The sequence below is a fragment of the Archocentrus centrarchus genome, chromosome 21, assembly GCF_007364275.1.
Source record: "Archocentrus centrarchus isolate MPI-CPG fArcCen1 chromosome 21, fArcCen1, whole genome shotgun sequence".
NCBI classification, from domain to species: domain Eukaryota; kingdom Metazoa; phylum Chordata; class Actinopteri; order Cichliformes; family Cichlidae; genus Archocentrus; species Archocentrus centrarchus.
In genome coordinates, this window is record NC_044366.1 from 5154875 (window position 1) to 5166224 (window position 11350).

Here is an 11350-nt window from a genome sequence, read left to right on the forward strand (position 1 = left end):
TTTACACTTCTCTCGCTTCTCTTTCAGCGATCACGCCGTAGCAGAGAGCAGCGTTAGCACTCCGTCCCAACCCACTACTGATTCTGGGTTCCGCTCCCAGGCTACAGAGAGTGCTTACCCCACTCCAACCCCATCATATCAAGCCTTGAATACCCCCACTTCATCCTACTTGGATTCTAGCTCTCCAGCCTCCTCTTATCTTGGGACTACTACACCCACACAGTCCTACCTTGGGCCCAGCACCCTCTTAGGAAGCTACACATCTTCAGATCCGAGCCCGCCCAGTTCAGAAGTTCCAGCTCAGACCACACTCAGTCACGGAAGCCCCTATACCACCATCACTGACTCCACCAACAATCCCGTCCTCCAGCAGCGCCCGAGTGCTAATCAGGAAGTTCCCGTCATGAGCCAGCAAATATCACCAGCTAATGGCTTTGAAGTGGGCGTGTCGGGTCTCAGCGGCAGTCCCGTCCTTGGTCATCATCCGTCTCAGGGAGCGCAGAGCAGTCCAGTCCTCAGCAGGCAGATTTCTTTGGGGCCAGGACCTCAGCAGAGCCCGATCCTCAGCAGACAGCCGTCCCTCGGTCAGGCTATTCAAAGCAGCCCTGTGCTCAGCCGACAACCATCTATCACACAGGCTCAAGGAAGTCCAGTGTTGGGACGTCACCCCTCTGTTTCTCAGATGTCCCAGAGAAGCCCCAGTTTAGACCGTCATCCTATGCACAGCGGTTACACAACGCCAGATGAACGACACGGGAACCTGTCACGGCAGAGCAGCTCTTCGGGCTACCAGGGACCACCAACTCCCTCCTTCCCCATCTCACCTGCAGGCTACCAGGATGGAGGGATGATGGGGATGGGCTTAGGGTTCAGGCAGGGAAGTCCGGCCCCAGGCTTCCAGCCCCAGCTCCCGGAGAAGAGACGCATGTCAAGTGGCGATAGACCAAACGGAGCACTGTCCTATTGCACGCTGAACGGGAAGATGATGTCCCCAATGAGTGGAGGAGGCACTCCCGGATACTTCCACACCCTCTCCGACTTCTCAAGGTTCAATATGCCAGGTAAGGACATACAAGGGAGATTCCATGCACTGTGAACGAGGTGCAATCAAAAAGAGGATCTATTTCTATTAATTTCTGTGACATTTTTGATATGCGTTGCAGACGGAAGCCCAGAGAGCAGGCTGAACGTCAAGTTTGTTCAAGACACGTCCAAGTTCTGGTACAAGCCCGACATTTCCAGAGAGCAAGGTGGGCGACTGACTGAAAGACCTCTTTTGGTTAATCAAATACGGCTCCAAGTGGATGGAGTTACTTTCAAATGTTTAGAAAAACATATCAAGGAGTACTCCACCAGCTGCCCTCATTAGCAGCATAACATATCAGCTCTGTTGTGAGCAGTATTTTTGTAGACCTATGATTGTTGCAAACATATAGAGAACACATTAATGGACAGAATAGAAATAACTTGTCCTGCATGGTTTAATTGAGTGTTACTCTGTAATCCTTTGGGTTGGAGTAATGGGACTCTTGTTGACGTTGAAGTCATGTGTGCTGAATGCTGGGGATGTAACACACCTTCACAATAATGACGATGCACATACATGTAACTCCTTACACAAAACATTTCTGTTCTTTCTTGTGTGTTTTAGCTGTGAGGTCAGCGGCTAGTGCCCCCCCGTAATGGATTATATCATGTTAAACACAAGCACATGCTCAACTGCGATGACATCAGACACACAGAAAGTTTATACTTAGTGCAGCAGCACTCCCAGAATGAAAGCAAAGCCACACCATATGCAAAGAATTAGGGAACATCTGCATGTGTTGCTCATCTCATCCATCTTCCTTCCTTAAACTGTCGCATGTGGACAGGCTTGGGCATTGAACTAAACAGTGAAGTAAAAGGTCTGTGAACAATGGAGTGTCTGAACCAAAGTGTCATGGTAGAAGTTGTAGCTCTTATGAAATGTGAAAACTGTGAAAAGCATTCTTAAAACAAAGGGTCAGGATTTTCACCTCACTCCTTCACACTCCTCTTTCCATGGCTCACCTTCATTCCCTAATAATTTATTCCTAATCATTCAGCTCACTTCCCCCCCCCCCATGTTCTAGGAATCCAGGAATCTGCTGGAATCGAATTGCTCCATTCCTATCTGGATATACTATTTTATTATTACTACTATTTTATAGTAGTAAATATAAAATATTACTACTATTTTATAGTATATACACTAACCTTATACTAATTATTTGGGCTTGGTACCCAATCTCAGTGTGGGGATAATGAAATCTCCCCACACTGACCTGTCGTCCTGGCTCCCCCTTGCCGTAGCATGTACAAACACTTCGGTCCAGTAGCCCTGGTTCCTCAACACCTTGTTAGTCTCAGTATGGCTTCAAACATATGCTAACCTAGAAGTATGCCCTGGTCAGGATTCGAACCCCTGACCCTGTGTTCCAAAGACAGTAATGTTACCACTATGCTAGATAGCTACATACTTACCAGACCACTGATGTTCTAACTGAATGTTCTCTGTTCCAGCAATCAGCCTGCTGAAGGAGAGGGAGCCTGGAGCCTTTGTTATTCGGGACAGTCACTCCTTCAAAGGAGCTTATGGCTTAGCCATGAAGGTGGCATCTCCTCCACCCACTGTGCACCAGAACAAGAAAGGTAGGGGGCAGGATGGTGGGCAGTGTGAATAGCTACTTCAAAGCAGTTACAAATGTGCCAAATATTTGGTACACAGATTACTCCTGTGTTTAGTGTGGCTCATTTTTCTGCTTGTTTTGGTCTTAGGTCAGGGTGGAGGTGCAATTAAATGGCAGTATCTTAATACCAAAGATATGAGGCGATGTCTGAATGCCCACCTAGACTCACACAGCACTCGACTTCTCTCTCATTGCAGGTGACATCACCAACGAGCTGGTGAGGCATTTCCTGATCGAGAGCAGCCCTAAAGGAGTGAAGCTGAAAGGCTGCCCCAACGAGCCTTACTTTGGTTAGTGGAAGCTGTCTAGCTGCCCTCTTTCATTTCTAAAACATACACAAACAGCTTAGCAGTGACACAACAAGTCTGGAGGAAAAGTCAAGTGTGAGTGCTTTTTCTGTCTGTGTGCGTCTCTTTCGAAGATTTGAACCCCTTTCCAAGCTTGAAAATGTCTAATCCTGCTGTAATTATAGTACTGACTGACATGATCTAGCTCATGTTCTCCCTACTAATTACACTGCACGGCTGTGTGCGAGTGTGTGTGTGCGTTTGTATGCATGCTCCAAAAGAAGGCCAACTTCTGTGAACTTTTGCTGCACCTCTCCTGGTTCCTTCTCTTCCAGTCCTGCCTTCGGCTTGTAACTTATTACATCGCTCTTATACTTATGTGGAGTTTTTGCTTCTATTTCTCTCATTCTAAAACTAATAATACCAAAAGGTCAAAAGTTGTGTTTCCCTCACCATGTAAAAATCTAACAGAACACAAGCAATCAACACTAAAGAGAATGACTGACGATACATCAAAACAAATTTAATGCTGTGTTTCAAAAACACATGAAAAGATTTCCTTTATTGTGACATTCCAGCTAACAGTCAGGGCTGGGCTTCAAGAGCCTTTTATTGAATAAATCCGCTAATTAAACCTGAATCCTTGGAATCCATTTTCAGAGCTCGTCAAGTTTAGCTTTAATCTTCTGCCACTAAAAGAGTCAACTGTTATTGTGTAAGAAGCCAGAAGTACTACAGATTTAGTTGTCTTTAATTTGGGGGGGAGGGGCTATTATGCTCAATTTCAAATCTATATTTTATTTTCTTGGACAGTAATAGAGTAACTGTGCATGATTCACAGCTCAGTAATCCCTGTTTATCTTATACTTGGCCATGGTGCAGCCCCTCAGTTTATCCACTCTCTGATGGGAGCCTTTTAACTCCCTCCCCCCCTCCCTTTAAGCTGACTTTCTTCTAATTGGCTGCCCGATGCAAACAGAAGGTTAGAACAGCAGGTAGGTAGTGCTTATATACTCTAAGAAACTGAGCCAGAAGCACATACTTCAGACTGCCCTAAATGCCCTCAAGGATTGCTTGCACCTCTTTATTTATACTTTTGGTCACGTTTAATATGAGTATCCATAATAACAGCATAATAGCAGCAATCCTGTTAGAGAATTAACTCTTGTGAAGATGGTTGTTATAACTGGAGAAAGAAACAGTCTTTGGTAGAAATGAGGCTGAACTGTGATATGGGCTTCTATCAATAAAACTGATTAGCATTTAAAAACCACTAAACAGCTGAAATCCTCATCCAGTTATTAAAGAACCCACAAACTTTGTTGTGATCAACTTGAACTCCCTTTAAGTAATGCTGAACAGTGAACAGCTTGTGTTTCTCTGGCAGGTTGTCTGTCTGCTCTGGTGTACCAACATGCGATAACACCACTGGCCCTCCCATGCAAACTAGTCATCCCTGCTACAGGTATGTGCATTGAAGTGTTTATTCCATTTTAAAGTGTCTCTCTGTTACTCCAGGGCACATCTTTACAGCTAAAAAAAAAAAAAGGAGCAGCCCTATATGAAATCAAAGACTTTTGATGGAGCCCTTAGTGCCACAACTGTAAACTTCAACTTTCTCTCGTGTAATGCAGATCTCATCGAGGAAGTCCCGGAGGTCCCAACAGCAAACCCGATGGTTGAAAGGCTGAAACAAGGAGCAGGTAAGCCCTCAACACCTCAGTGTTAAAAGTCACGAGGTAGTTTTAAGTTTGAGATTCCAGGACATTACTATCAGTGTCACCAATGTGTCTTGTCACTTATTCTGACAACGTGACGTCCTTGTTGTCCCAGTGCAGAGGGCCCCTGCTGATTCCCATGGTAAACCCAGTGCACTTTTATTTGGAAACCTGGAATGTGCATCGTGTGTGTTGTCTGTCCACAAATGAAGACAAATATTTAACAGTCCTGCATAACAGAATTCCCCTGTAACCGTCTTAACACTGGTGTCCAGCTTGTCCTCCGTAACAGGCAGAATGTTTTATGTGGAATGATCTGTTTGGATCTGTTTCTAAAACCCCAGCTGTGTTGCAGCAAGCATGCTCTCTAATGAGGAAAAGCCAATATTATTGCATGAATGGGTCGCTCACGATCGTGTTTGACGTGATTTATCCAGCCGGGATGTCTGCTGTCTTTCCAGCATGCAATGTTCTCTACATCAACTCAGTGGAGATGGAATCCCTGACGGGCCCTCAGGCTGTCGCTAAGGCCATATCTGAGACGCTGGCTGCTGCTTCTCCACCTGCTGCCACCATCGTGCACTTCAAGGTGTCTTCGCAAGGCATCACCCTCACCGACAACCAGAGGAAGTAAGTCTGAACTGTGCCTGTCCTGAACATCGTGAGGTGTTTGATGTCTCACAAGCATAGATGTTGAGATGGAGATGTTGCTGCAGACATATCTTTGACAGAAGTTTTGACGTCTCAACGCATCTTGATACAACTCCACATTTCCAATGAGCACCAGGGTTGCAGTGAAGCAGATGTTGTACTGGACTGTTGAAGATAGACCTTTTGATTAACCAGTGGATCTGTGTTCCAGTCATAATTGATGGTCACAATCTCTGGGTAGGGACAGAAAGATTGACACTGCTGATACGAGCGACCAAAATGAGTTTCCTCTGAGTGGCTGGGCTCAGCCTTAGAGACAGAATGAGGAGCATGGACATGCCAACTGGAGGCAGCTTGGAGTAGAACCACTGCTCCTGTGTGTCAAAAGGAGCCAGCTGAGGTGGTTTGAGTGTCTTATCAGGATGTGTCCTGGATGCCTGCTTTTGGAGGTTTTACGGGCAAACCTTCCTGGGAGGAGACCCTGGGATAGACTCAGGATTTGTTGGAGCGATTATAGAGCTCATTTGTCCTGGGGAACATCTCATCATCCCGTAGGAGGAACTGGAATAAGATCCTGAGGAAAAAGGAAGTCTAAAATACCCTGCTTTAGCCTGCAGAAAAAAAACAAAAAACATTTCCATAATCAATTTCAGTTTTATTTATGTAGTGCAAGTTCACAGCAACAGTTATCTCAAAGTGACTCATTATTATTATATCATTAAGAGAACCTCAACAATCAGACGATACCTTATTTACAGGCACTTGGCGATGGTGGAGAGGAAGAACTCCCTTTTAACAGGAAGAGCCATTATAAGCATTTCAGTTAATTGTGGAAATATCAGTTATGTAAAAGCTCCGCCTCCATGATGTTTCAGTGCTTTACAATGTGCAGCTGTCAGGAAAACATCGTAGCATTGACAAAAGGAAATGATAAGCTAAGAGTCAAATGATACTGATGAAATGGACAATTTAGAACCACTTTTCAATTCCCATCCCTCATGATGTGAGAGAATAAGTAGAGCCCTGAAGTTCATAATGACCAAATCAGTGTATATGAGTGACTGTTCTGTTTAAAAGCTCATTACACACTTCACATTTCACTGTTGTCTTAAATCTTTGTGTTGCTTACTTCTTTTTTTTTTTAGGCTTTTCTTCCGGCGCCATTACCCTACCAACACTGTCACGTTCTGCGATATAGACCCTCAGGACAGAAAGTGAGTACAGAGAGACATTAACATAATTAATTGTGACAATATTAGTGGTTTGTTTATGCCTACTCAAGTGCCCCCACAGTTCAGTTAATCCATGTAGCACATTAATATCTTAATGAAGCAAAATCAAACTGTTTTAATTGTTTCAGATGGAACAAGTCTGAGGGAGGCACAGCCAAGTAAGTAAAACCTTCCTTTTAGTCCACATTTGATACTTAAACACTGATCTGAGCTAGAGCTCGACTGATACCGACACTGATATTTGGTGATTCAAGAATCTGATATTTAAGCTGAGATTTTTTTCTTTCAGACACATCCCTAACATTTGTTACATGTAGTTATTTTTGAGTCCTAAGATGATGCGTCATTGCAGTTTGAGAATGAGTGTATTTTACTATTACAACACATCATGGATTACTCATTCCCACTCTGCCCGACTTTGTTCAGATCTGCTGTTTGTTGTGTTTTAAGCACATGTTGCCAGCTGGGAAATTGCAGAGTGCTCCCTCAAATTTTCATTTATCGGCTGTTTTAAATAAAGTTACCAATATCGGCAAAAAGCCAATACTGGCTGATGTCAGTCGAGCTCTAATCTGAACTACTTAAAGATACTACCCTCTGCAGACTTTAAATAAAACTTTCACCTCCATGAGAACCAGTGAATTTAATTAATTATGTTTTCAGTTATGCATGGCTGTTCTTTTGTTTGTTTGTTTTCCTTTTGTAACTTGGTATGAGTATTCAATGTGCAAAGCTCGCCAAAATGCTTCAGATATTTTATTCTTTTGTTACAAATTTTTGAAATTTTGAAGATAAACAGTACATTCATGTTTAACTTCAACCTCATTCATTGGCTGAGTCATTTGAAACTTCCCTCCTAAATATTCAATTGGCAAATCTTTACAAAACACTGCAGATAAATTTCTGATTTTTGACTTTTTATGAATTTTCAAAATTTGCAAGAAATATTGTAGATTGATGTTTAACATCAGTTGCTACTCCTTCTCCTCCCATTTTGTTGGCCAATTCTTCTGAAACTTAATATGAGTGATCATTGGGCAAAAGTCTACAGATTTTCAAGTTTAAAATTTGTTTAAAATTTTTGAAATTAAAAAAAAAACAACAACAAAAAGCTATGCATCAGCTCAGTGATCGACCCGCAGCCAAATTAGTTTCAGTTCCATAAATCACATATTGCATAAGTAAAACATTTGAAATCAGAGGCAAAACTTCTCTTGTAACCTTTGATATTTTCTTTTAGCTACACCCATTTCCTCCTGAGGTTTTGCCTTTTGCCAAGCTGCAGCAACATAAAACAATTTTGTAAATAAGGGTTACAGCGACTGCAAAATCTTTGGTACAAATTGGTACCATATGAAAGTTTGACTTGGCCCTAATTCAGGGGATATTTTTTTAAAATTGCAGACATTTTGGCCATAAAGTCATTTTCCACCCACTTTCTCTTGATAGCTTCAGTTGATTTTAAACTGTTATTAAAAACACACATTTACAAAAAAAATCCCTCTAAGTGTCTGCCAGTCTGCTCTGATAAATGAAAATGGCAGCTACGCTGACTAAATCTCCAACATTGGCATTCCAGGCTGTTTGGGTTCGTGGCGCGTAAGCAGGGAAGCACAACAGACAACGTCAGCCACCTCTTCGCCGAGCTGGACCCTGACCAGCCTGCCAGCGCCATCGTCAACTTCGTCTCGAAGATGATCGCCTCGCAGAAACGATGAGCTGTCAGCAGAAACCCTGGCGCTTTTTTTAAAAATAACTTTGGTTATTTTCCTTCCTTCCTTCCTTTTTTTTTTTTTTTAAACCCACAGACACTTTCAGCTTTTGGTTTTTACACATCACCTTATTTTTCTTGCTCTTTCACATTTAAGCCTATGCGTCTGTGTGTGTGTGTGTGTGTGTGTGTGTGTGTGTGTGTGTGTGTGTGTGTGTGCGCATGTCTTGCATGCGTTTGCTTATATTCTTGGATGGACTCCAGAATGGACCAGAGGAAGTGCAGGATGAGGCGTGGCTGTGTGTGACAATGGGAAGGGAGGGGATTTTTAACCTCCCGGGCGGGCAGGGTTAACTCGTGAACCGGAAGAGGGAACGACGTTGTGTGTGCAAATATTTTTTTTTTTTTAGCGACTGTTGTGTTTTTTATTTTTTTAAAAAGAAGAAGTCAAGTCGTGTGATGTAAAAGGTGGATTGTAAATCTTATCAGGCTTTTTGACTGGTCAACCAAAGATTTTTAAAAAGCAGTCAGGGCGTGTGTAGCGTGTCGCTGACGATGAGGGTCGGAAGTATTCTTTTGTAAAACAAATATGGCTGCTTAAACAAAAATACTGTTTCTTTCTGTATGTACTGATACTGTAGGTCAATTCTGCACCGTTGCCATTTTGCAAAAAAGACTTTTTTGCAGCTGGTAAGGGCTGTGTAAATATTCTAGATTGCTTTTTTGAGTAGGACTGTTCTAGACAACATTTGGTGCCTGACTTTCTTATCTAAACGCAGAGCTTTTAAAGAAAAAAAAAAAAACCTAAAACATATCCACGCCGTCTTAATATATGCAAATAGCCAAAATACCACAGGTCCTTCCCTGTTCGTAGTGTAGCTGAAGATGCGACTGTGCGCAGCCAGAGATGTGAACACAGAGAAGGATACGGGATCACTGCATCCACGCGGGATTGATTTGCTTCCTGTCTCCACAGCGCACAGCCACACGGTTCGCTCATGACTGAAGGGCCGAGGGCAGTTTTTGAGGACAGTCTTTATAAAAAGATCTCGTCCTGTGACTCTGCTCTGCACTTTTCTCTGCTCAAAGTTTCCATCACTGAAAGAAGCTCTTTGCGTCAGCCACTCACCCTACCCAAAAGTAAGCTATACATATAAATATACATACATAGATATATAAATATATATATATATAAACTTCCAAACAGTGACTTAAGATATTTATTTTTGTTGCTTTGTTGCTCTATATTATCTTGTATACATGTATTATAAAGTATACATCAAGATTACTGAAAGCAAGAAGAAAAGATTGCTTTTATTTTGGCTAAAGTGCATTGACGTATATAAAGGTGTAAAGTGTGTGCATTTAAAAGGTGTATCACTGTCGGTTTTGAATGTTTTATTTTTTTCACAGCATTATTTTCTTTTGTTAACATTCTTGTTGTTTTCTTGGGGGAAATATTTTGTATGAAAAGTTATTAGTAAAGTCCAAATTGGAGTTATCCTAAAGCGATGGCAGCACGGTCGTTTTATTAACTTAAACCTGCCGAGAAAATACGTTGTCCAAGTTTTGAGCACTTAAAATGTTGAAGTATTATCCGTGTTTTTATTGTCAGGGAGGGGGAATGATGACACACCTACTGCATATGTACAGGCAGGCTGACAGATTCTTAATGTTGGCACCACCTCAGAGCAGGTCTAACGGCAAAACCCCGACAGTTATTCAAGTAGCTGCCGCCCCCATGTGGTGCAAAAGGATCACTACAAAAGGAGCCACTTTTATTCTAATGCAGTGTTTTAGCTGTGTTTATGTCACAATTAAATATCAAGTTAAAATAATTTGATTGCTAAGAAAAAAAAAATGTTTTTGCAGTTTTCTTTACAAACTTTTTTTTTTGCATTTTAAATAAACATTCAAGGAATGAGCATCAACAATTTAGACTCCCACCTTCAGCAGCATGACATAAAATAAATAAGGGTTAGTTTGGGGGCCTGCGTGGACTCAGATTTACTTCTTTAAAAAAATGAATGTTCCATTATTTATTAGCAGGAGCTCGCATGCTCGAGTCAAATTGTAACCTTTAACCCTGTTGACTAATCTGTGCTCAGCATCTTCATGTCTCATTTAAACCAGCCTTTCCACAAAGATGCCCTTAGGTGTGCGTCGTGGCTCAGCTTATAAGACAAGACAAAAAATAAAAACAAAACTTTTTTTTGCCTACAAATTGCTCGTTGATGAAAAAAAAGAAAACAGACTTCCTAACCATGAAACTGAATGTTAGTCATTTAGTCATCTGTTTGATGGACACTCCAGTGGCATCTGCCCACAGATCAGTCTGGACCCAAGAATGTGTGTGAATGAGCTACTATTCCTGTATCATTTTTTGGTTTGCTACATTGTATGGCGTTTACTATTTCTGATGGAAAAAAACATTAAAAAGCAGTACAAAAGAAAACGTCTGTGTTTGTTCTTTCACTAAACGAGCAGTCTGACCGCGCTGTTCAGAAATTGAAGATTTCAGGTGAGTTTAGCATAAAATATTACAAATGTGTATTTTGGGGGTATGGTGTTTTAATCTAGATGACCAAATTATTAATGGGCGGATTTGTGGTTACTAATGAGTGGAAAGTACTTCATGGATCATTCATGTGAAATTTAATAAGATGTAAAGCATGTTTGTAATGTCAAACTATAAATAAAAATAATAAGATGCAATAAAACGGATTAATTTGTCCTCATGGTTGGACTTATTTACAGGCCTGCTTTACAGTAAAGTGATATACAATGCTGGTATTCAGCACTCCAGACTTACTTTTTTTTTGGGGGGGGGGGGTGCTCCCATAGATTCATGTTTTTCCAGCCACGTTTTCTTGACCTTGAAGGAAAGAGGAAACAGTGTGAAGGAGGAGAATGTGACTGAAGTCAGCAGGACAACAACACAGAGTATGAAGAAGACCTCTAAGCACGTGACTGAAGACAAACAGCAAATGGAGAGCTGTATCCAAACTGATCCCTAAACATAACTGAACAGTGTGTGAAA

At 41.8% G+C, this 11350-nt stretch overlaps 1 protein-coding gene across 4 annotated transcripts in view; it reads left to right on the forward strand.

The window, feature by feature from the left end:
* The window catches only part of tns1b (tensin 1b), a 210939-nt gene extending 200174 nt beyond the window's left edge, over positions 1 to 10765 (forward strand). For 3 of the 4 annotated variants that reach the window (XM_030757954.1, XM_030757955.1, XM_030757956.1), the window contains exons 23-33: positions 28 to 1061; positions 1164 to 1250; positions 2545 to 2673; positions 2909 to 3001; positions 4386 to 4463; positions 4633 to 4701; positions 4832 to 4858; positions 5178 to 5346; positions 6513 to 6581; positions 6728 to 6757; positions 8179 to 10765. In XM_030757954.1, the coding sequence (XP_030613814.1) occupies positions 28 to 1061; positions 1164 to 1250; positions 2545 to 2673; positions 2909 to 3001; positions 4386 to 4463; positions 4633 to 4701; positions 4832 to 4858; positions 5178 to 5346; positions 6513 to 6581; positions 6728 to 6757; positions 8179 to 8317 (1924 nt within the window). In that variant the 3' untranslated portion in view covers positions 8318 to 10765. The remainder of the gene's footprint in view (positions 1 to 27; positions 1062 to 1163; positions 1251 to 2544; positions 2674 to 2908; positions 3002 to 4385; positions 4464 to 4632; positions 4702 to 4831; positions 4859 to 5177; positions 5347 to 6512; positions 6582 to 6727; positions 6758 to 8178) is intronic. The other variant, XM_030757953.1, reaches the window with a different exon arrangement.
* Positions 10766 to 11350: the final 585 nt, after the last annotated feature.